Source organism: Anabrus simplex, chromosome 9 (assembly GCF_040414725.1).
Source record: "Anabrus simplex isolate iqAnaSimp1 chromosome 9, ASM4041472v1, whole genome shotgun sequence".
Lineage (NCBI taxonomy): Eukaryota > Metazoa > Arthropoda > Insecta > Orthoptera > Tettigoniidae > Anabrus > Anabrus simplex.
This window is the reverse complement of record NC_090273.1, coordinates 44,005,061-44,031,561: the sequence shown is the minus strand read 5'-3', so window position 1 is coordinate 44,031,561 and position 26,501 is coordinate 44,005,061. Positions and strand designations below refer to the sequence as shown.

Sequence of the window (26,501 nt, the reverse complement as noted above, 5' to 3'; positions counted from 1 at the left end):
GGAGCCTCTGTGGCTCAGGCGGAAGCCCGCTGGCCTTTCATCACTGGGCTCCGTAATTCAAATCCCGGTCACTCCATGTGAGATTTGTGCTGGACAAAGCAGAGGTAGGACAGGTTCTTCTCCGGGTACTCCGGTTTTCACTGTCATCTTTCATTCCAGCAACACTCTCCAATATCACTTCATTTCATCGGTCAGTCATTAATCATTGCCCCAGAGGAGTGCGACAGGCCTCGGCAGCCGACACAATTCCTATCTTCGCCGCTAGATGGAGACTTCATTCGATTCCTGACCCGGTCGAATGACTGGAAACAGGCTGTGGATGTTCATTGTTCAATAATCATTGACCTAATTATTCTATTTCACACTAGCCATGGAACTAACTGGTGGTGATGGTTGTTTTAATAAGTTGAAAGGCCGTGTGGTAATTATCCATTATTGATCAGAAAGATAATGTGATGTAATGCCATGTGGCCGCCGGAGAGATATTTCTTGTTGACCCCCATGGGTATCCTGCACGCCAAGGTGAGTGTATGACGATGGCAATGAAGTAGACTGAGGGTGAAATCCGGTATAGGAACATAGCCTACTCCTCTAAAGATGACACCGATTCGTTTCTCAAGGGTAACGTCGCCATCCGACAGCGGAATCACCATCAACAACGTCATATATCTTCAACCTGAAGCACAGAGGATTATGGTACGCAATCCAGTGATTAGAAATTGTATACCACCACCTGTCCTACCACGCTGGCCAACATTCTGATGGTGACAATTTGTACATCAATACTGTATGTCTTGCGGCTGGGGGGTCATCTGAAAATTTGGGATACGATGTGTGTGACGCGATATTACCTGGCTACCGTGCAGCCTGTGATGTGAAGTATTTGACGGATGGCCATGCCCGAGATACGTATAAGAAGGCTCCTTTTCAAAGAGGCCTCATCTCCTCATACTCTGAAGAACTGATTATTACATTCGTGGTAGTTTCACAGGTCCTTTCTATGCACTGAATCCTACACTTGTCCACTCCCCATTCCATAGAGATGTCTCCCGAAAATGATTCGTTAGATGCAAGGAAATTAAACGTTGTCAATTTGGGTTTTATTTTTCTTTCTTTCTTAATCCGTTTACTCTCAAAGTTTGGTTTTTCCTTCCGACTCAGCGAGAGATCCCAACCGTACCGCCTCAAGGGCATTGTGCTGGATCATGAAACTTTTTGTCGTGCATAAAACTGGAGGGAGAACCAGTACCTCGACGAGGCGGCCTCACTTGATCGGGTCTTGCGGGCGGGGGGGGGGGAATTGGAAAGGATAGACAAGGAATAGGGAAGGAACCGCCCGTGGCCATAAGTTAGGTACCATCCCAGCATTTGTCTGGAGAATAAGCGGGGAAACCACGGAAAACCACTTCGAAGATTTGGGAGGTGGGAATCGAACCCCCTCCACTCCAATCAGTTGACCTCCCGAAGCTGCGTGTACCCCGTTCCACGCCTCGTAGCACTTTTAAAATGTCATGACAGAGCCGGGAATCGAACCCGGACCCTCGGGGAGGGGGGCAGCTAATTACATTAACCACTACACCAAGGAGACGGACGTTTAATATATTGAAAGTCATAATTCTGATCATTTGATTTTCACAAATGGAAATCTGGCACCTTTTTTTTTTTTTTTTTTTTCTTCAACGGCGGGACTCGAGCCCGCTGACCATGATGTCACATTGGAATGACTTGACGCCTTAGCGATAATGACCCATATGAGAGCATAGAAATATAACGAAGATGACTAACGAAATGAGAACAAAAACGTGAAGGAATGTTCCCTCCAAGTAATGGAAAAAGGAATTATAAAAGGGGAGGTTGGGAACTTATGCCTCGTTTGCCGTAATATCACTGAGCCAAAAAAGTGTAAAGTAAGTAAGTAAGCTGCTGGAGTTCCGCAGGTGTAGGCTGAGAGCATTCATTCATTGATTACAGATTGAATTTTAATTAATTAATTCATTCATTCAATAATGAGGGTTCCCTCCCCAGTTAGTAGCTATCCGTGACTGGGAGAGAGGAGTGTTTTTTTCATTCATGCATGTATGAATACAACTCAATCATGAAATCAATCAATTAATTAATTAATTAATTCATACATATAGTCATCCAGTTATTCATGATATGTACCTACTGTAAACTGAGAGAAACTCTCTTTAGACTCATGACATAAATACATACTTGCACTAATACAAATTAATAATGCTAAGGTACATGTTGCCCTAGACTATATAAGACTGTTAATATCTACAGTGTGTCCGCCTCTGTGGTGTAGTGGTTAGCGTGATTAGCTGCCACCCCCGGAGGTCCGGGTTCGATTCCCGGCTCTGCCACGAAATTTGAAAAGTGGTACGAGGGCTGGAACGGGGTCCACTCAGCCTCGGGAGGTCAACTGAGTAGAGGTGGGTTCGATTCCCACCTCAGCCATCCTGGAAGTGGTTTTCCGTGGTTTCCCACTTCTCCTCCAGGCGAATGCCGGGATGGTACCTAACTTAAGGCCACGGCCGCTTCCTTCCCTCTTCCTTGCCTATCCCTTCCAAGCTTCCCATCCCTTCACAAGGCCCCTGTTCAGCATAGCAGGTGAGGCCGCCTGGGCGAGGTACTGGTCATACTCCCCAGTTGTATCCCCCGACCAAGAGTCTGAAGCTCCAGGACACTGCCCTTGAGGCAGTAGAGGTGGGATCCCTCGCTAAGTCCGAGGGAAAAACCGAACCTGGAGGGTAAACAGATGATGATGATGATGATGAATATCTACAGTAGGACGAAAATAAATAAAATTTTAAAAGTACCATTTTGAGTATGTATGTTGAGTATTCAGCTTGAAAGCTAGTTTGATCCTCCACAGCTCCGCCAGCAGCTGTCACAGAGAGCCTAGGCATCACTGAAGAGGCATACCAGGGAAATGAGGCGTGAGGTAGTTGCCCGTTGCTTTCCTCATGGAACCAGAAGTTGCTTCCCCCTTTGGGTGGTGGCGGTAGAATAACAGCCACGGTATCCCCTGTCTATCATAAGTTGCGACTAAAAGGGGCCTAGGGGCTCTCAACTTGGGAGTGTGGGTTGGTGACCACGGTGTTGGAGCACTCGAGGCCTAGGGAGTCTTTCAATTTTCACGCCCATCGTGGCCCTTTTCTTCCTTCGGGCGATACGTTCATTTTTCGATGTGTCGGATCCCTTTCATATTTTCTCTCTGATTAGTGTTAGTAGAGGATGGTTGCCCAGTTGTACTTCCTCTTAAAACAATAACATACCGAGCTCGATAGCTGCAGTCACTTAAGTGCGCCCAGTATCCAGTATTCGGGAGATCGTGGGTTCGAACCCCACTGTTGGCAACCCTGAAGATGGTTTTCCGTTGTTTCCCATTTACACACCAGGCAAATGCTGGGACTGTACCTTAATTAAGGCCACGGCCGTTTCCTTCCCACTCCTAGCCCCTTCCTCATCGTCGCCTTAAGACCTATCCGTGTCGGTGCGACGTAAAGCAAATAACAAACAAAAAAAAAAAATAACCACCACCACCACCATAACCATCACCACCACCAGAAGTTGCTATTGCACATCAGTCTGCCAAGCCAAGCCGACCCCATAAGCGATATTTTCACATCATTCACAGTAGGTACTGGCTGTATAAGAAATGGCATTACTAGCATCGCTCATACATCGGTCACTTGCATATTGTAGAAGCCAATGATGGACTGAGACAGATCAATGAAAGTAACACATTTTTCTAGCCCCTACCAGAAGATATAGTGCACTGTAAATACTGGGTCTTGGCAGCAAAGGCATTGGTTGTAAACAGTGATTAGGCGTAACTGTAATGTTTAATGTTGTAATAGATAAATTAGTGCTAAATGTGATTAGCTGCTATCCCTGGAGGCCCGGCTTCGATTCCCGGTGTTGCCACGAAATTTGAAAAGTGGTACGAGAGCTGGAATGGGGTCCACTCAGCCTCGGGGGGGGGGGGTGAACTGATTAGAGGTGGGTTCGATTCCCACTTCACCTATCCTCGAAATGGCTTTCCCTGTTTTCCCACTTCTCCTCCAGGCAAATGCCAGGATGGTAACTAACTTAAGGCCACGACCGTTTCCTTGCCTGCCCCTTCCAATCTTTCCATCCCCCATAAAGCCCCTGTTCAGCATAGCAGGTGAGGCCATCTGAGCGAGGTTCTGATCCTCTCCTTCAGTTGTATCCCCGACCCAGTATCTCACGCTCCAGGGCACTGCCCTTGAGGTGGTAGAGGTGGGATCCCTCGCTCAGTCGGATGCTAAAACCAACCCTGGAGGGTGTGCGCTATACAACAGGCAGTTATATTGATTAAAAAACACAGTTGTGCTGCACAAATATTGAGTGACTCTCAGGCAGCTTTGAGAGCAATCCAAGAAAAATATAACTTTCATCCGGTAGCTGTTAATGTAAGATCACACATATTAGGCTACAGTAACCATATCTGCATGAAATGGGTCCGAGGTCATGACGGAGTAGAAGGAAATGAGAGAGCTGATGAACTTGCCAAAGCAGCTACTACTTCTTCTGATGCCTTGTTGATATATGAAAAGTCCCCTATGTCTCATGTAAAAAAGGAATTGAGGGAGTATACACAAGATATGTGGAACAACCAATGGATCACCAGCAATAATGGCCGGCTAAGAAGAGAGTTGTTCTTTCCAAATATTCAAGACAGATTACAAAGTAGATTTTTGCAACATGAACATATTATAACTCAGTTTTTGACAGGACATGGAAAGTTTGGATCATACTTCGAGAGGTTTGGAATCAGTGTTCAGAAGCCCTACAGCTGTACCTGTGAAATGCAACAAACTGTTCCTCATCTCTTATTTGAGTGTCCGATTTTTAACAGGAGTAGATATGAATTATTAATGCATTTAAACATGTGTAATATAGAATACCAAGCACCTCTCACTATGGTATTTCAGAGAAGATGTTGTTATAAAGTGTTTGTTAAATTTCTCCATCTAATTTATAAGTCATCTCTATTTTAATTGAACTGTTATGTATTAACTTAGTCTCACTATCTATAGCCCTAATATACTACTTGTAAAATAAGGTTTGTAATGGGAAATTCAATAATAATAACAATAATAATATTTTAAAATAACAAAATTACGCATTTATCAAAAATAATTTGGATTGCAATAAATTATTACTTTCTCTCCAGTTCCAGGCGATCCGGAATAAGGGGATGGGAGTGTTCTATTATATTCTAAGTAAAGTAGAGTAGCGTAAGTACCTGCCCTGTAGTGATCGCTCCGTTGACAATAGGTGACACCACGCCCGTCAGGTTCACCAGCGTATAGAGAATGCCCGTCGTAGAGCCCACGAAGTTCGGAGCCAAATCCAGGTTGTTCAACATACTGCCGCCGTAGATACCAGTCTTGAGCGTAGCGATAGCTACAAAACACACCACAATGGCGGTCGAGTCACAACCCAGTAGTGTGATGAGCAGCAGGAAGATGGCGGGTCCAATGGCGGCTGACAACACAAACAGTCAAATATACATTGATTCTTTCTAAGGCGTAAATAAGGATGGAGGAAGAGTATAAGGGGCCTAAAATCCCCACCGACCCTAATAACTTACAACAATAATCATAAAAATCAAAAACTTTAATTACTACGAACGTGTGTCTAAAATATCACGAAATAAATTGTACGGCAATCTCTCTAAATAGTTCGTTAAAAACACACTTACTCAAAGGCGTTTAATAAGAATTCTCTATGTGTGTTGTTCGTATGTTCTGTTAACTACTTAAACTTGTTACGTACTCTTGCCATTAGGACTGACGTGTGTCATATGTTAGAGAACTAATTGTTTATTGAATACTTTAGCTATAATATAGAATGAAATGTAATGTAGTTCCGGTGGCTGCAGCCAGAGAGAAAAATCTTGGAACTAGAGGTGTGACAAGAAGTTATTTTTGTGTAACTGTGAAAAATAACAGTTAACAAAATGTTCAACGTTACTCATTTTTTATTGGTCACGGCTTCAAGCTTGTCTCCTTACAGCTGTGTTGCGAAGTCCCATTCATTCACTCGCACATGCGCGCACGCATCACTACACTGTTGAAAGTCGGTGCAGCAAAACACGCATTACTATTTGCTATAAAGTTAAGGAGAGGCAGACAACGGATGAAATGAGAAGACAACATAGCGTCTTCTCTGAAATCTAATAATAATGTTATTTGTTTTACGTCCCACTAACTACTCTTTTACGGTTTTCGGAGACGCCGAGGTTCCGGAACTCAGTCCCGCAGGAGTTCTTTTACGTGCCAGTAAATCTACCGACACGAGGCTGACGTATTTGAGCACCTTCAAATACCACCGGACTGAGCCAGGATCGAACCTACCAAATTGGGGTCAGAAGGCCAGCGCCTTAACCGTCTGAGCCACTCAGCCCGGCTCTCTGAAATCTAGACGAGTGAGTTTGACAATGGGCCGATCAAGGATAGAAAACAAGAAAACATGATGATCTGTGCCAAACCTCGACACAAACCGGTACAAGAGGATCGATTAAGTAAAATGAAATAATGTTATCATATCTATAATATGTTATCTATAATTTCAATATGGAAAGTTAGCTTACTAAATTATTTATGGTTCAGGAAAAATTATACGTGTGAAACGTTTAATAATATTATAATGTAGGTAGCCCTGCGCGACGTCTGAGTCAACGATTACCCCTGAGCAGCTGAATATGTTAGAACAGTTTACACTTTAGTTACCAGATGACAACAGCAACTTAAACAAATACACTGTAGAGTATAATAGACTATAGTATATTAGACTTAAAGCAATTCCCTACGAAAGCGCTCTCACTTGGAAGACATGCGTACTATTTGAACTCTGAATGACATTCTGAATCTGTAAGCTGCTACTAGTGTCAGATTCCACTTCCCAGTTACTGTTTTCACTGGTACGTTATTCTGCTGTCGTTACTCGGTAACCTGTAATTTTTTGTCCTCGTTACATTTGTAACAGTGACAGACATGTAACTGTGACAAAGTAACTGCTACGTAATTTTTTAGCCATCTCTACTTGGAACTATAAAAGGACTGAAAAGAGATCTACGCCACTGGATACTTTAAATCTAAAAACTTGTGCGTAGGTCTCTAATGCTTTAACCATTTTTATTCTTCAGAAAGGCCAACTAGAAGTCTGGCGCCGTAGCTGCATTGTCAGCGTACTGGCATTCAGTTCAGAGGGCCCCATTCTCGACCGGGACAGTAGTCTTAATCGCGTCAGGTTCATTCTTATAGCTCAGGGGTTGGGTGTTTATGCTTAGCTTAACACACAGCTTCAATAAAATAACAACACATCACACTACAAACCACCACAGAAACATTCATTGTTGAATACATTCCCAAACATAGGGTTGGCATCAGGAAGGGCATCCGACCATAAAACTGGGCTAAATCCATTCAAAAGGCCGTCCGCAGATAATAATAATAATAATAATAATAATAATAATAATAATAATAATAATAATAATAATAATAATAATAATAATAGATGATACGGCAGATCGAAGATTACGGATAACCCGCTCAGCAAGGATGGTTGTGGGTAATAGGCTGATGCTGTTACATGTGAGATGGATAGGTTGAAACAATATTTGCGGAATAAATTAGAGGTGAATGCCTTGGCATTATCAGAGACTATTATATTTACAAGGGCCAAAAGAAGCAAAAATAGTATTAAGGCAATAAATGGTAGACTGACCGGTGGCCACATTTGTCGGAAAAAGCCATGAAAACAATGTAAATCCGTCTATGCACACAAGGATGAATTTGATCCCATTCCCCTTAGATAGAGGAAAGGGCCCGACGTAATCTATACATAATCGCTCCATAGGGCAAGATGCTTGATGAGATGATAATAACCCTAGCTTTGATTTTTTAAATAATGATATTCGTTCGTGGCATAGACCTCTGTAGATCTTTTGCCACTACTTGCACCATATGATATGAACCTGCGTGTAATTGTAATTTCGGAAGTGTAAAGTGTTGAATTGTCGGAAAAAGCCATGAAAACAATGTAAATCCGTCTATGCACACAAGGATGAATTTGATCCCATTCCCCTTAGATAGAGGAAAGGGCCCGACGTAATCTATACATAATCGCTCCATAGGGCAAGATGCTTGATGAGATGATAATAACCCTAGCTTTGATTTTTTAAATAATGATATTCGTTCGTGGCATAGACCTCTGTAGATCTTTTGCCACTACTTGCACCATATGATATGAACCTGCGTGTAATTGTAATTTCGGAAGTGTAAAGTGTTGAATTGAGGAAAGGAACGTTAAGGATGACACAAACACCCACTCTCCAGGCCAGGGATATTAATCATTTACAAGTACAAACCCAGACCCGGCCGGGAATCGAACCCGGGGCCGCCGAGTGACAGGCGGACGCGTTGCCCCCTACACCATGGAGCCGAACATAACCCTACCTTTGTGAACAAGGTGGGCTTACTGAGCAAGCAAGATTTACAAGCTTTAACCATTTCCCTAATTTCGCCGTCCATACTCTTCCAGATAAACATTTCTCTAATTTTTTCTCTAGTTTTGAAGATGCCTAAATGTCCACCTAATGGGGTCTCATGGTATTACTTGAAGATCATAGACACAAGAACAACTGGAACTACAACATTCATCTTTTGATCATGCCTCGAAGGGCAACACCATTCCTCAGAACATAAAAGACAACATATTCCCGAGATGAAAGGGTTTCCATAATAGGTGCCAGTGCTCGATCTTCCCCGTTGATATTTTTCAATGTAACGGAATAGCATAGGGGCATCAGTAAAAATAGCACTAACGCAGGAAAGTATGGAAATAGATGGAGAAGAACTTTCTTCCGAATCAATGGGATCAACCTTTCCAGAAAACATGCGGCTTAACTCATCTGCAACCACATTCTCCGATCGCCGAATGTGTCGCACGTCAAATTGAAACGCCGAGATGCGGATGGGCCATCGGGCGATACGTCCTCTACGACGGGTCTAGCTAAAACCCAACTTATGGCCTGATTGTCGGTTTCCAATGCGAACCTAACATGTTCAAGAAACAGGCGGAATTTTTCCAGGCGAACAACACAGCAAGTCCTAACTCATAAATGGAGTACTTGAACTCTTGAGTCGAAAAGCTCCTAGACTTATAGGCAATTGGCCGCCTTCCGAGTTCAGTTTCTTGGAAAAGGACAGCAGTGACTGCAGATGATGAGGCGCCCGTCTGAAGGATGAACGTCTTATAGAAAACTGGCATAGCTAAGACTGGGGCGTTACAGATAGCTAACATCAAGTCTTCGAACGCACTTCGCTGCTATGGCCCCTACTCAACTTGACACATTTCCTATGGAGTAGGTTTAGGGAAGAAATTTCCTGAAGAAATTCACCATGCAAATGAATCTAGCGATCCCTTTAACATCTTTCGGAGAATTAAAGTCATGAATTGCCCCCGTTCTGGTATGGTCGATTGAAACTCTATCGGATGACACACTATGCCATAAGAAGGACATCGAAGAGTTGGTAAAAGCTACCTTAGATAACTTTACTGTTAATCTGGCCTTACAAAGGCGATTTAAGACTTTCTTAAGATGATCCAAGTGTTTTTCAAAGGTTTCCGAAAAGTCACGCGACATCATCAAGGTAATGGTACAGATATTCGAATTCGATGTCGGAGAAGACCTTATCCAGCAGTCTGGTAAGAACAGCCGTGCCCGTGGGGATCACAAGTTCCAATGTGTAGCGAAAACAGTCAGATATTTCGATTCTTCCGCCAGAGGAACCTGATTATACGCTTGGTTAAGATAAAGGATGGTAAAGAAATTAGCCTTACGAAACAAAGAAAAACATGAATGAAAATCAGGAAAGGGCACTGATTCCAATACGACCTTACGGCTTAACGCTCTGTAATCAATGAAAGGCCTGAAACCGCCTTGGGGTTTCGGTACTAGAAAGATGGAAATAATTGATCACAGGGATAAGTTAAGTCCATAATTATTGCTGATTGGAGATAATAATAATTTTAAAAATATTTTGTTTGAAAAGCACACTAAATTCAACTGAGGTAGCGTATTTCATCAAGCAATAAGGTATCTACGATGTTTGGGATGCATAATAATAATAATAATAATAATAATAATAATAATAATAATAATAATAATAATAATAGTGATAATATTCCGAATTTCGAAGGTAAACGGATAGATTTCATTATTTTGATGCAAATGGGAGTTAGAGAGCTAAAGTCTATTGGTAGGAAATCATGTTTTAAATAGAGACTAATATTACATGTTTGAGTAGGAATCCATTACTAACTTGCAGAGATATAAATGTTGAAATGTATTTTGATCAAGAGGTCCGAAATAAAAGATGACTACAAGTATGAAATGGTATCCCTGAATATAATTAAGAAGTAAAAGAGTAGAGTCTAGAGGATCACGTCGCGTATACTAAATGAATTTCGTCTTATGGTTAAAATGTCGACAAAGTGAATCTCTGAAGTTATTTAGCTCAAGTGAATTGGAGTTCAGGTCTACGTCGAGAACACATAAATAAAGAAGAGTTGTTGAATAGCAGAGATACTCCAATGAAGAGAGGTTAGACCGAGATAATAACGAAGCCGTTGAGTGAGGTAGCAATGAGATAGGAGTTATTCTGCGATTGTTGAGGAAATGATTTAATTTCTAGATTGAAATTTTGTGTTATGTGTTATGAGTAAAACGAATTATTTAGATTGATTGCCACCAATAGCACATCAGCGTCTGTAAAAAATAATAATAAAATTATAACCGTGTGAGTTTAAATAATCGTTGACTTAATTCATTTTGATGTAGCGTAAAGACTTGTATTATTCAGTAATAATAATTCAATTAATTGACAGTGATTAAATTCAGTTCGCGTAAAAGGTACGCGGATATCAGATCATTCTATTGAATTAATTATAGGCGTAGTTTAGATTTGTTTGTGTTTTTTTCCCGATGTTTTTAATGAACACTAGGTTGACAGTGTCGTGTAATATTTGTAAATATACATTTCAAGCAGGGTTGTTTATAGTTAGTAGAGCTACAAGGACAGCCCGGTGGTCACCGTCTATAAATCGCAGCATATAATTTACGCTACTAAAGGCACCGCAAAAAAATGTCACAACTACAATTTATGTAAATTAGACTTGAATCATGCAAATGAACCGACCTTGGATAGTATGCGAGTATAAAATAATGCCGCAAAATCTAATTTAAGAAGGTGGAACCTGCCGCCAGTAACAATGCAAAGTGTTACATATGAATTAAGTAGGTTGAAGGTAACAAGCGATAATGAATCGTAGGTATAGAAGGCGAGTTCATTTGACTTATTACAAAACAGAGGTATTTTCCTGTTATTGTAATATTTTGTCCAGTAACCATCACAGTGGACAATCTAAGACTTTATTACAGCCGATCAATTAATTTGTGACGTTTATTTGATTTAAGAGTAAAGACAGCAATGATAGGCAACTTTCAGCCACTTGCAGTGTATCAAAGTTTATAACAATAGTAAGAGAAGTAATGTCTCAATTGGAGAAGTGTGTGTTCCTGGTATAATTTGGTTTAACACTATTTTCAAGTTAATATTTGAGTTATTTGACCAGGTTGGAGGTCATGATTTGAGAGAGTGAAGTTATGTAACTATTTAGGTTGTTGCAGCTAAACATTAATTATTTTCATTGATTAATTATTTAATTTGAGATGATTTTAAATCATATGGTAATTTCAGTTTTACACTTGAGAGTATGATATTATGAGTCTAGACTAGACTGCTAGAAGATTCAGAAAAGACATTATTACGTTAGCGTCCTTTCGACGATTGTGAGTTAATCCATTTGTTTTGTTATCTAATTTGGAATTAATCCATTTGATTGGTTATTTTATGAGTTAATTCAACTTAATCCAGTTGCTTTTGTTAATTAAAGTCATTTAATCCAGTTTATTTCAATTAAAGTTAAATTTGCGTTATTTTTGCTTAATTTATTTTGCTTTCGTTAATAAATTCTATTAGTTTAATTTGAATTTGTCTTGAGTAACGTTATTTGTAGATAGCTTTACCCCTAGTTATTTCTTTCCACCCCCACTTCAGCCCAAGTACGGGAAAACAATGGACGCACCACGCCTGAGGTAGGAATCTACGTGTGCGGTATTTTTATTTTTCAGCAGCAGCCGAGGCAAAAGTCTACAAGAGGGTCACCACAACACATGCCTTAAAAAGGGCACAATACACGAAACGCATATTCCAAACACGCTTACCGTCACAATATTAAGAAATAATCTCGTTCCTAGGACCAAATAATTTACAACTCAACCGTCCATCGTAGGCCTACTTCGCTACTGCACTGGCTGCCGAGAGTTATAAACAGGCTCGTAACTGCAGTATTTCGAGTTTCGAGTTATCACATCTTCGCTGACTACTGGGATCTCAGAACTTGCTTTACTTCAAAGGCCTTGTTGATTGTTGTGAGTGGCAGCAAGGGATGGTTATTATTTGAAGAGGCTGGGAAATCCACATTCTTTCAGAAATAACTACTATTGACGAAAGAAGCTCTGCACTACAACGGTCAAAGTTTGCAATAACTCTCTGTAATACAAATAATACTGTGTTGTGTGCTGTAGCTTTTTCAATATGTAAAATCACTCTTCAGCTACTGAAGTAAGAAAGAGTCATACGCCCCTCACAATCCATGTCCCCGCCCCGCGGAGTCTACGGGGTCCTTCTAGCTGCCACTGCACAAATACTCATACAATTACAGAGTCGATCCTTATGCCACAGCCTACGTAGCTCAATGTTTCAACGTTTACTTGTAGACCTAAAGAGGTAACTGGAGCTTATCACCGCTAGGCGAGCACGGCCCTGAGTCAGCAACATGGGGAAGTACGAACCGACTGAGAGGAAGCGACTTACACCCTCATGCACTAGTATTTGTAACACGAGCACTGCGCTTACGGCGGGCAAGGCTTGACAACCGAGCCTTACACTAAGGTTCGAATATGTGTAGTCTTATTGTATAGACGTTGTAACGCCGAAAGGAAGCTTGAAGTTTAAGGGAGACCGACATCTTTGACCGACCAAAAATGCGATTTTTCATTTTGTTTAAATTTCAAATTGAACTTTTTTCTTTATAACAGTGCGAAAATTTTGTTAAATTATTAATGTATTAAGATTCAATTTTTCATGTATGCATATTTCATTCAGAAGAAGAAGATATACTAGAATTATTGAGCTATCTTCATTGGTTATGTTAAAAACATATTTTGAAATGAAAATTAATGAAAACATTGACTACCGCTTGAAATAACTTCATAAAATAATATTTATACTTGATGGACTTCACTGATTCTAGTACATGTTGTAGCTACAACATTACTAATCATAATAAAAGAAGAATCATAGAAAAATATTCATGTGTTTGATTTATAAATATGTAGGAATATTATTAAGGAATAATATGTTTGTCTTACTAAGTTTCCTTTTAGTATTCCTTTTCATTGCTGAGGGGAAAAAGAGGTTTAATGCACCCCGTTTTCTAAGTTGAAAGGTGCAGGTCCCCCCGTAACGCGAATTAATTTCAGAAAAATGTGGCTTCTGACAGTTCGTATTCCCGAGATAGCTGGAAGTGTATGACATCTAGCACAGTGATCACCTTCTATGGCAACACAGGAGGGGAACATAGTAACTTGCCCTTCACTTAAAGTACTTGGATTAACACAGAAAATACAATATTTTAGTCTTAAAGAACTTACCTATCCCATTGAAAACAATGTAAGCGGTCATGCGGGAAAAGTATCCTCGTGCCTGCAGCCAAGAAGACACTGTCCCAAAGACACCTCCTGAGATCCAGGCGAACACGTACGGAAAGGCCGAGATTAGACCGCTCTGAAACATGGAAGTGGAAAACAGATCGATGTAGAGATAGTTTCGTTCGGGAGCTGACTTCCTTCTTACAGAATATTGCTGATCGCAACTACGAGCTCAGCGCGTTCGTTTTACTGCACCTTCATTCAATCTCACGAACTGTACTACCATCGTTGGAGGACACACATCCTAATTATCTACCTGTTCCAGCTTTGCATCCCCACACTGACATTCAATTCTCTTGAATCCCTTGCCTACTGACATCAGTTTTGTCTTGAAAAGATTCATTTACATATCATACTCATTGCATCTATTTTCAAATTCCAAGATATTAGACTGCAGGCTATCAGCCATTAAGAACAAGTCGTCAGCAAAGGTCAAACGGCTTACTAAAAATCCAGTTAACTGAATCCCTCCCTGCCTTTTACAACTTTCAGTAGATGATTCATGTAAACTACGACCAACGAAAGGTAAAATATTAAAGCCTTGTCTATCACCTGTAAGTACTTTGAACCAAGAACTCATTCTACCATCAATTCTCACTGCAGTCCAATTGTCAACATAAATACCTTTGGGCGCTTTTAATGTCATATGCCTTTTCTAGATCTATAAAATATAAACTGTCTATTCCTCTCGTAGCATTTTTAAATTACTTGGTACATTCTGTAAATCTGATCCTGACAGCCCCTCTGTGGTCTGAAACCACAGTCGTTATCATCCAGTCCTCTCAACCACTGATCGCGCCCTCCCTTCCATGTCAGTGAACACTTTGCCTGGTATATTGATCAGTAAAAATGCTTCTATATACATTTTTTTAGTGTGAGTCCCAGGGTGAAAACTATACCCTTCTACTCATCTGTTTCCACTACGTGCCTATAAGTCGTAAAATATATATCACGTACACTGTTGGGGGGAGAAGCGATTTGTCATGGAGAACAAAATGATTCCCCATGTCAGGAATGAAACCCCCTCTTCGCTAGGTTATTAAAAATTTAATCATGGGGTAGGAGTAATTTAGGAGAAGAAGAATTTAGAGGGTCGAAAGCTTCCCTTCTTAACAAACGGGCCTTTTCAGATGGGATTGAATTTAGATTTTAGTAATTTGGAGCATTAATTCAAATTAGGCAGAAAAGTGGGAATGTGACCAGTTTAAATAGGTCGTAAGTTAGCCAAGAGCCGATATTTAAAACGAGTGTCCGGCTTCCTGGTCCTCACGACCTGTTTTAAGAGTAGGATGCCGTGTCGGTAGATTGATTTAGACTTGGCACATCCATAGTTGTTGCAATCCTTCTTGTTCGCTTTCTTATAGTTATGTGCAGTTACTGGAGGCATGTTACCAACACTCCACGCTAATCTTATTAGTCCATGAAGCCATTTCATCCCTGCCTTCCAAATGTACTTTTATTGTTATCATTATTATTATTAATGAGGTCCAACTCATACATACTCTGTGGCTGGAATATGTCATATCTTACCTTTGTGAGGCTGAAGTGAAGAATATTCTTGCTGTAAGTTGGTAGTTCTGTCATTAGTGTGTAGCTCAACCAGGTGAAACCAACCTGAAGAACCACATTGGCCCAGAAAGGAAGAGATGTCAGAATACTGAGCCAAGGGACAGGAAAAGATTCCTGTGGAAGATATTTCGACTTGATTAATATTATTGTAATTACTGCGATATTTTCTACTTTAATATTATAAAGAGACTATGCAAATGGGAGACGAGGCGACGAGAATATTACAACCGAAACGGCCTGTCACCAGAAGAGGTTAGAAGGAAGTGGGGACAAGACGAGGACGTACTTGACAGCTTGTGCAAGAAGGACAAAGACATACAACAGCAAGTCAGATTCAACAAGATCGAGGGATCCCAGGGCTGCCAAATATATAAGAATATTAGAACAACGGATTTACCGCGATACCTACGCAGAAGAGGACACAAGCAAGACCAAATCATCATTGACAGATTCAGGCGCGGGAACGAAGCTCTGGCAAACGGGCACTAGGCTAAAGAAGACAAAAATAAATGCATAATCTGCGGAGAAAGTGAAGAAACAATGAGACATCTGTTATACGAGTGTACAGGGACAAAGAGGACAGAATAAAGAAGAGTTCAAGAGGGCGTATTGAACGAAAGAAGTGATGGAGAAATGTGGATGAGCGAAGTCTTAAACCAACGGAGAGGGGGGGGGGATAGCTTCACTTATTTTAATATATATAAGAGCACTGTGTATTAGTTAAAGATTGTAAGTGACGATTTTCATTCAGTGTATGCTCTGTTAACATTGTAACTGGAATGTTTTCAATGCCAACAGCCAAAAAAAAAAAAAATCTATTAATACTACTTATAAAGATACTTATAAAGCGAAGACGTTGAGAGTTTGTTTGCATATTGAGGGCAATCTCAAAAAATACTTAATCTGTTTCAGCAATTATTTTTTCCAGATTAAAATAAACTATGTATTATTTTGCTAACTTATCAGAAGAACAAGTAGCTTTAAAGCAACTACAGCAAGTCGGAAACAAATGTGGGCCCTAGACCCTTAAAAGTGGAATGTTGGAAAGAAGACCGTGTTTCCTCTTCAAGTAGGAGTCCAGCAAGGTTCCGTTCTCAGCTTGTTACTGCTTCCTTCTTCTTGCTTCGTATAGGCCGACTAAGGACCACGATATTCAACTATTGCGTTTGGGGTGACTTTTGATGTTTACCCAGTAATTGCGCATCCTCTGGCTGTGTTCTTCCTTCCTCTCCTTTATCCAGAGGATACCTGTCTTCCTTCTTTGTCTTCCTGGTTTGTCCTGGAACCTGTTTTGTTTAAGCATCCTCCTGAAAGATGTCAGGTCTTTTAAGTCTCTTTCTATTTCTCCCAGTTTCTGCAGATCTTTGTTTACTTCCTTCAACCATAATGAAATGTTCTTTCTCTTTTGCCAGTAAACGAGAAGCTGATTGGTCAAGTGCAATCATCATTACCGCAAATTGACACTTCTAGTGACCCTGGATATGAAGAATGCTTTCAACTCGGCAAGATGGAGCGACATGTTGGAAGCTCATGAAGAAACTTTCAAGCTACCACAGTATCTTGTGCGCATACTGAAAGACTACTTCAAGGATCGCACTGTGCTGTATGATACGGAAGACGGACAAAGGACAAAACGACGGACGGTTGGTGCAGCGCAGGGATCGATCTTTGGCCCAGATCTATGGAACATCATGTATGATGGCTTGTTACGTGTGGAGATGCCAGATGATACGAAGTTTTTGGGCTACGCTGATGATGTGGTCGCTCGTAATGTTAAGATGGCTCAAATCAAACTGAACCAGGTGACGCGGCGCATAACTAGTGGATGATTAGTCTCAGGCTAACACTAGCAGAACACAAAACTGAGATAGTTCTTCTGACGAGGAAAAGGATCTTTTCTTGTGCCAATTACTGTTGGAGAATTAGTGATTGAAACGTCCACGGGAACAAAATATCTAGGAGTAACACTTGACTCCAAGCTCACAGTTTGGAATCATATTCAGAGAGTGACAGATAAGGCAGTAAAAGATATTAATGCACTTAGTAGACTGATGGGAAATATTAAAGGTCCGAAATCCAGTAAACGACGCCTTCTCATGTCGACGGTTCAGTCAGTGTTCCTGTATGGCTCTGAAATCTGGGTTGAATCCTTGAGATCTGCTTGGTAGCGGAGAAGTATAACTGCCGTACAACGGAGAGCAGCTTTACGTATTGCATGTGAATACCGCACGGTTTCTTAACCTGCAATCCTCACGGTGGCAGCAATAGCCCCAATAGATCTACTTGCATTGGATAGACAAGAAATCTGGCGTACCCACTGGGAAAGAAATGTGCAGAGAAGCGTGCTTTCAGTCAACGGATGAGGCGATGGCAACTCAGATAGGAAAGTGACCCTTGGGGTAAATGGACCAAGCGACTGATACAACGCTTGGATATCTGGGTTGAAGTGTTTATGGTGAAGTCAATTATTACCTCACACAGCTTCTAACAGGACATGGACATTCCCAGAAATTCCTGCATAGAGTGGGAGAAGCGAGTGATGCAGCATGCATATACTGTGACGACATCAATGATGTACTTCACACCTTTTTTTGTGTGCGGCCATCGGATGATATAAAAAAGAGATGTGTGGAAACTGAAACCAGGAATCCTGGGATCGGGTGGCAGTGTACTGTATATGGGAGGATGTCCTTCGTCAGAAGAAGAGGGATTTGGAAGCGTACGAACGCCCGTAAAGGAGAAATGAAGAAAGAAGAAGTCTGAAAGACTAAGTAAGCACGACATCACCCTGAAGTAATGCGAGAGTGGTTCCGGGGTGATGATACACATCGTGGGAGAAAGGTGTGTAGTCTTTAGTGGGTAAGAATCCCACGCTCTTGTGGAGTGCGGACCCTTCACAAGTGTCTTTTGAAGATTTTCCACATTCCCTCGTAAAATATTATTATTATTATTATTATTATTATTATTATTATTATTATTATTATTATTATTATTATTATTATTATTATTATTATTATTATTATTATTATATAATTCACAACTTTATAATTGGGTTTATGAGCTTCTTCGGTACAATGTACATGGAAGAAGTACTATTTGATACATACGCACATATGCTTCCTACATATCGGTATATACTTAACATTGTTGACAAATAGACTTGACAGATATTTATGAGATATTTACTATATATAAACGGCCATAATTATTAGTGGACGATTTTCATTAGTCCTCTATGTATGGTGGATGGTTCATGCCAATAAACTTTCTTAGTATATGGCAAGTGGCCTGTAATGCTGCTTTTTGTAATTCTCTTTAAGTGAGAGGGTGGAGATTAAGGGCTTCAATGCTCCTGTGTAGTGTCTTTGGTATAATACCATTACATCCAATCACTACTGGAATTATGATAGCATTGTTGAGTTTCCACATGGTTTTTATCTGTGTGGCCAGATCGGTGTATTTGGAAATCTTCTCTGTATATGTTGATTGAAGGTTGTGAGTATTAGGGCATGCTATGTCAATTATGAAGCAGATTTTCTTGTTTTTATCTACAAAAGTTATGTCTGGTCTATTGCAGGTAATAGTTTTATCAGTGATAATACTTCTATCCCAGTAAATTTTGTAATGTTCACTTTCCAAGACTGATTGGGGTTTGTACTTCCAATATGCCGTGGTACAATGGATTAGGTTACTTTGTCGGGCTAATTTCTGGTGAATGATTTTTGCAATTTGGTTGTGTCTGTACTTGTAGTCTGTGTTTGCCATTAATTGACAACCGAGGTTATGTGCTGGATGGTTTCTGGAGATGTATTATATCGTCGGCACGGATCTGAATTGACAGACGGATCATGCAGTATATGCTTTCTGTAGTTCCTTGTGGCAATGACTTGATCTTGTATGGCGAACATGAAGCCCTCTGTTTCTGGGTATATATCCGAATGTGTCAGCCACTCATGCGACGCTTGAGTGTCGATATATGGCTGATTTAACTCATTTGGATACCGCCCATGAAGATGTTTCTTTTTCCATAGAACGATCTTTTCTTCATTTGTGGAGAATGGCATTGTAAGTGCAGCCGGGGTGTTCATATTGAGGGGTGTAAAACCGTTATCTGCCACAACCATTGCACTATGTAGGGCTGAGGCTTCTGATTTATGTTTGAAGTAGCACTTTAGTGATGTAATTTGTTCATTGTGTAATTTCTCAAGGTCTATTAGTCCACGACCACCATCAGAATGAGGCAGAGTGAGTCTTTCTGAGGCTGATTTTGGATAATGCATGTTGTGTTTTGTCAGTAACACATTCACTTTCGTTTGAAGATCCTTCAACTCCGTTGTAGTCCACTTTATGACTCCAAATGAGTATGTGAGAACAGGTATAGCAAACGTGTTGATGGCCTTAACAATGCTTTTCCCTGTGAGCTTAGAACGTACGATTATTATTATTATTATTATTATTATTATTATTATTATTATTATTATTATTATTATTATTATTATTATTATTGATGTGCTAAGCGAGGATATAAGGAACGAGGTCCCATGTTCGCTGATAAGGTGGTGCTCTGCACAGAGACATAGAAGGACGTGAAGGAATGGTTAAAGGGATGCAGAAAAGTATTGGACATTGGAGGAATGAGGATTAGCAAAACCAAAACCGAATTAATAACCCCGAAGCAGGTGTAAAGATGAATAGAATGGAGATCCGAACAATAAACAAATTTGTGTGGCGTGACTCATATGTCCAGCAAGATGATGGATTGGAGGAAGAAATGAAGAGCAGGATGCAATCCATACGGTGAAACTGGAAGAAGGTGTTCACTATGATTTGTGTGACTGCATCGGATGCATTCAAGGGTAAGATCCACAAGACAGCAGCCCGAACAGCTATGACTTACGGATCAGAAACCTAGCCGGTGACAAGAAAATGGGCTGATTAACTGGGTGTGGTAGAGAGATGAGTTTGCTGAGGATTGGAACTCGGCATACAAAGCTCGATAAAATAAGAAACAAGGTAGTAAGGGGAAGGATGAAGGTGGTGAAAGTGTCTGAAAAGGTCAAGGAAGTTAGGCTGAAATGATATGGCACATGAAAAGAACGGACCAGGAATATGTAGGAAGAAAGATGCTGAAAATATTTGCGAAGGGAAAAAAAGTTCAAGGCGTCCCAGAAGGCGATGGATGGGCAACATTTAAGGCAGGCTGAACCTACGTAGATCTGTAGAGGAGACGGGAAACTACAGACCCTTCTGAAGGAAGAAAATTTGCATCAGTCGTCTTACCTAGTGGGACTGATTATGCTGACGAAGAAAGAATGTTGGGTGCCAATAGGTCAGACCTGTAATAAAATCCGTAATGTGTAACTTGATGTAACTGGTCACTCCTCAGAACATCCACAATTACATACAGTAAGCAATCTTGTAGTTTCACGTGACTGTTGATATCGTGAACGTAGCCATGGGTCCTACAGTTGTACGTGAAATCCGAGCCACAGGGACATGAATTTCCATTTCAAAAATTCCATATGCATTGATCAGGAATCGAACAGCGACCGCCTTCGGGAGAAAGGAGTGATTGCACCACTCAGCTCTCATGTCCCCCCATTTCCCACAAATTAGTCTTTATATTATTTAGTGACCATGCACAACATTATACTGTTTTTGCAAATAACCGGAATCAAATACAAGGCTTTTTGTGGATGATCTTATTCTATAGAGTAATACATAAGTTACAAGATTGTGAGCGTCTTCAACAATGTTTGAGATGGACAGCAGACAATGATATGATGGCAAACGGGGTAAAAAGTCAGGTTGTGAGCTTCACAGAGAGGAAATGACTGCGTTGATTCGGTGAAAGTTTCTCAAAGGGTCACTATAAATATTCAGGTGTTAATATAAGAAATGATCATCATTGGACCGAGCTCGATAGCTGCAGTCAGTATCCATTATTCGGGAGATACTGGGTTCGAACCTCACTGTCGTCAGTCCTGAAGATGGATTTCCGTGGTTTCCTATTTTCACACCAGGCAATTGTTAGGGCTGTACCTCAATTAAGGCTACGGCCACTTCCTTCCCACTCCCAGCCCTTTCCTGTCCCGTCGTCGCCATAAGACCTATCTGTGTCGATGCAACGTAAAGCAACTTGTAAAAAAAAAAAGAATCTTCATTGGAGTAATCATGTAAACGGGGTTATATGAAAAGGGTACATATCTCTTTATATAGTTACGAGGATACTTGGATTTGTAATTAGAAAATAAAGCAGAGGGCGTATAAGTCTCTGGTAAGGCCCTAATTAGAGTATGGTTCCAGTGTATGGGAGCCTCCCCAGAATTACTTGATTCGGGGACTGGAAAAGAACGACAGGAAAACGGCACGATTTTTTCTGGGTGATTTCTGACAAAATGGGCAGTGTTATGAAAATGTTGCAAACTTTGGGTAGGAAGGAATACTCCGAGCTGTCACTGAAGAGATGGCGTGCAACGACATCAGTTGACGAATAAGTTTGTATAACAAAGGGGACGGCTATATACTGAGTAGATCATGGCTACCCTGGTCAACATCTCCTTCCTTGACTCTGGAGGCCCTGGAATGAACTATATTTCTAACAGAATCTCTTTATCTTGAGTCTGGTTACTATGGAGCGACAGTTGCCAATACATTATTTGTTATTGCTCTGAAGATGGTCCTGGTCGCAGGATCGAAACGCATCAGGAGATTATTTACATTACGCCACCTAGTATCCCTAAAATTATATATTATAATGTCATATATTGGCCGTGAAAGTCTACGACTTAAGTTTGAGTGATGTTTTTAAAAATTGGAAAGATCACAATAGGAAGATAAAGTTGTAATAATTCAGGAGGACCAACTGAGGCAAATTGACATTTTTAGCAAGAGGAGGTAGAGATTGGAGTACTTTACAAAGGGAGATATTCAATAACTTTCCAAATTCTTTGAAAGTATTTAAGAAAATCTATATATATATAAAATAAGAGTTTTGTCTGTACATTTTTCTCAGAATTTGAAAATAATGGTATTTCTGTCTCGGTCATGTCCATAGTAACAAGAAAATGCACTTTTTACTTTTCCGTAATTTCTGTCTGTCTGTCTGTCTGTCTGTCTGTCTGTCTGTCTGTCTGTCTGTCTGTCTGTCTGTCTGTCTGTCTGTCTGTCTGTCTGTCTGTCTGTCTGTCTGTCTGTCTGTCTGTCTGTACACGCATCACGAGAAAACGGTTGAAGAGAATTTAATGAAAATCGGTGTGTGAAGTCGGGGGATGAGCCTCTACAATCTAGACTATAAATCATTTTGCTCACGCTCAGTGAAATGGTAGTTTAGGGGAAGGCCTAAAATTGAATTCTCAACTATTTATGTTATTAGTGGTCTAATGAAAATCGGTATGTGAAGTCGGGGGATGAGCCTCTACAATCTAGGCTATAAATCATTTTACTCACGCTGAGTGAAATGGTAGTTTAGGGGAAGGCCTAAAATTGAATTCTCAACTATTTATGTTATTAGTGGCCGTTTTTTTAAAAGAAAATAGGTATGCAAAGCTAGGGAATAAGTTCTTACAATCTAGGCTGTCAATAATTGTATTCACGCTGAGAAAAATGTTAGTTTAGGGGAAGGCCTAAAATTTAATTCTCAAATATCGTTGTTATTAGTAGTCCTTTCTCGATGAAAATCGGTATACAAAGTCAGGAAATAAGTCGCTATAGTCTAGGCTGTAAATTATTTTATTCACGCTGAGTGAAATGGTAGTTTAAGGGAAGGCCTAAAATGTAATTCTCGAATATTTCTTATTAGAGGTGTAATCGATGAATGCTACATAACTAAGGTTATATAGTATTAAATTTCCTATTATTCATGTCTTATACATTGTTACCGTACTGGCTATGATCACAAAGATATTCATGAATTTGGATTTTTGTTACTAAGTCCATATCAGCGCCGAGTAACGAGAAAATGGGTAAACAGTATTTAATGAAAATCGGTATGTAAAGTCGGAGAATAAGAAACTACAGTTTATGGTATAAAATATTTTACAAATCACAGAGTCGAAAGAAAACTAAATGTGAAGGCCTACAATATAGAAAGCTCGTAACATTGATCAACAATAACATTACATTGACCATTGTTTATCGTGATGTGCTTTGTGTCTTCTGTTGCCCCTCATCTCCGGTAGATAGAATTACTGCTCCGTACAGAGTATTTTTATTTGATTTACGTTGCACCGACATAGATAGGTTTTTATGGCGACGATGGGATAGGAAAGGGCTAGGAGTGCCTTAGGCCTTAATTAAGGTACAGGCCCAGCATTTGACTGGTGTGAAAGTGGGAAACTACGGAATACCATTTTCAGCGCTGCCGACAATGGGGTTCGAATCCACTATCTCTCAGATGCAAGCTCACAGCTGCGCACCACTAACCACACGGTCAACTCGCCCAGTCGTACAGAGTGTATAAGCCTGTCTGAATATTGATGGGAAGTAGCTGGGGAGTTAGATAACGTTCTTCTTTAGCATGCCATTCCCCTGGTTTATAAATTTGCTGATACTACTGGTACGTAACACACTGGATCATCATAGCATTCGGGCTATTCAATCCCTACTCTGAGGCACTGATTGGAATGAACAGTGTGCATATTTAGCGGAATAATGGCAGATGAGTGTTCATGGCAATCTGCGGCCCGGTCATCCCAGCTCTGGAACTTTGGACTATTAGATTGGCACCGCAATCTAACCGCAGCACTGTTCGTTAAAAGTGATAAAACGTGCGGCTTTCCATTTGATCGAGTATTTTATATGATAGCATTGCTTTAAATCGCTACATTCATACTTACGTTTTTGTAATGACCTACGTTGATTTCAGGTTAGGAAAACCACAAAGTCAGTCTTTCTGAAAATCCCGTAGCGAAGCACGGGTACATCAGCTAGTATCAGATAAACAAGTGATAGAGAATCTGCCACCTGGGTAACATCCCAAAATGCAGATCATTGCTGACTGATTGGCAACTGAGGTTGCTGCCAGCATCTTGCTGTGATAACATCACCGTCGTCTACATTCCACTTGAACGAACCCCTACCCTTCTGATATGTCTAGTACCTGTTCTTGACTCTGGTCTTCCATTTTAGCAATATCCTCCCGACGGCCATTGATGATGTAATCTCTCTCCTTCTCACCGATTCTAGGGTGCACTTCGGGTGTGTCAGAAGATAAGTATAACCATGGTAGAACGTACAAGATACAAGCTCCTCCGTACACATAGAAAACCGAAGTCCAATCCATGACGTCCACTAGAACTCCAGACAAGCCCATCGATATGAGAGTCCCAGCGTAGTTACCTGAAAACAATGCAAACAGTGTTACACACATCCACCAAAGAATTGTCCAATATTGTTTCATCTAATACTCGTAATATAATTACAGTGGAAAGATTAGCAGTCCACATACTGTTGTGATACATCTAGGCTGAGTGACTCAGACGGTGGATATTTGACGGAGCTCAAAGACGATAGTTTCGTGGCAGTTCCCCCTGTGGGTGGGGGCTGTAGAATAACATTCACGGTAACCCCTGCCTGTCGAAAGAAGCGACTAATAGGGGCCCAGGGGCTCTCAACTTGGGAGCGTGAGTTGATGACCACGGGACCCTTAGCTGTGTGCCCCAGGGGCTCTGAACTTTGGAACCTGGGTTGGCGAGCACGGGTCCCTTAGCTGAGTCCTTGCATTGCTTCCACTTACGTGTGCCAGGCTCCTCACTTTCATCTATTATTATGTATTATGTATGGAGGCCTAGGGAGTCTTCCATTTTCACGCCCTTCGTGGCCCTTGTCTTTCTTTTGCCGATACCTTCATTTTTCGAAGTGCCGGAACATTTCCTTTTTTCTCTCTGATTAGTGTTATGCAGAGGATGGTTGCCTATGTGTACTTCCTCTTATTAAAAGAAAAATCACCACCATCATCACCGTACAAGAACTCATGTGTAATAAAGTTATGGCATCTCTGTACCAGCAATACACTGTGAAATACTTAGTAGGATGTAGAACCAACAACATTACTGCTATCTTTGAACTGGGAACTTTGAGCTTCGGGGTGGAAACCAGACAGGCTGTCCCTACACATCGCGGATGGTGTAACATTTTTATGATAATAATAATAAATAAATAAAATATAAATAAAATTACTCAAAAACTTAATAAAATTAATAAGCATAATTAACCGAAATGTCCGTAGTATGGGCGCCAGAGTTCACCAGAATGGATCCCTCGAATTTAGATAAGAGCATGATAAACTTTATATCCCAGGGCGTGTACATAATGCTGCGTACTGGTACATCTGCTGCAGGCCTTACCTAACCTCCTGAAAACGACTAATTAGGTAGGAACTGCACCTAGGTTCATCAATAACACTGATTCTAAAATAGCTAACTATATTCTGAACAAATTCCGTGCATGAGCACCTCATCACCATACAACATTATACATATAATACACACATAAAATATTGCTGGAAGACTCCATATTTACAACACAACAATAATGAAAACCGTGGGAAAACGAAAGCGAGAACTAGGTTACCATTTGTAAATAGTCCGATGAACAATGTACATGTATGAAGATAAATACCCTTCACTGTCTCTATGAATTCGACTTACCGATTCTCATAATCGGCAGTTATCACATCACACAGATACTGTACCTTGTACTACTGTGTTCACATATTTTAACACTTGTTGTAAAGATATATACACACGTCTGTCGATCCTCAACATAAATTTATGGAAAGTCTGAGATAGCTTTCACCAACGTATAATGCTAGGCCGCCACAAGTGCTACAATACTTAATGCGCAAGCACTCTCCACAATCAGCCACTTTCTACGAACATAACACGACTACGCTCCACGAACGTTTGAAGTCCAGTCCATTGCAGCCATGTCAATCCAGTACCGTGTATCAGCACCACTTCCTTCCCGTACAGTGTGTCAGTTGTAGTTGTAGTTATCTTCCTTCTCGTTCCTTTACAATCACCTCTACAATCACCCTTACAATGTCTCATACAAT

The 26,501-nt window shown here is 40.6% G+C and overlaps 1 protein-coding gene across 3 annotated transcripts in view; it reads right to left on the bottom strand.

Annotated features, from left to right (window-relative positions):
* LOC136881328 (sialin) overlaps nt 1-26,501 on the bottom strand; it is a 92,964-nt gene that overhangs the window by 2,764 nt on the left and 63,699 nt on the right. For 2 of the 3 annotated variants that reach the window (XM_067154143.2, XM_067154142.2), the window contains exons 5-8: nt 24,546-24,784; nt 15,407-15,559; nt 13,820-13,952; nt 5,279-5,520 (exon numbers count right to left, since the gene is read on the bottom strand). In XM_067154143.2, the coding sequence (XP_067010244.2) occupies nt 5,279-5,520; nt 13,820-13,952; nt 15,407-15,559; nt 24,546-24,784 (767 nt within the window). The remainder of the gene's footprint in view (nt 1-5,278; nt 5,521-13,819; nt 13,953-15,406; nt 15,560-24,545; nt 24,785-26,501) is intronic. The other variant, XM_067154144.2, reaches the window with a different exon arrangement.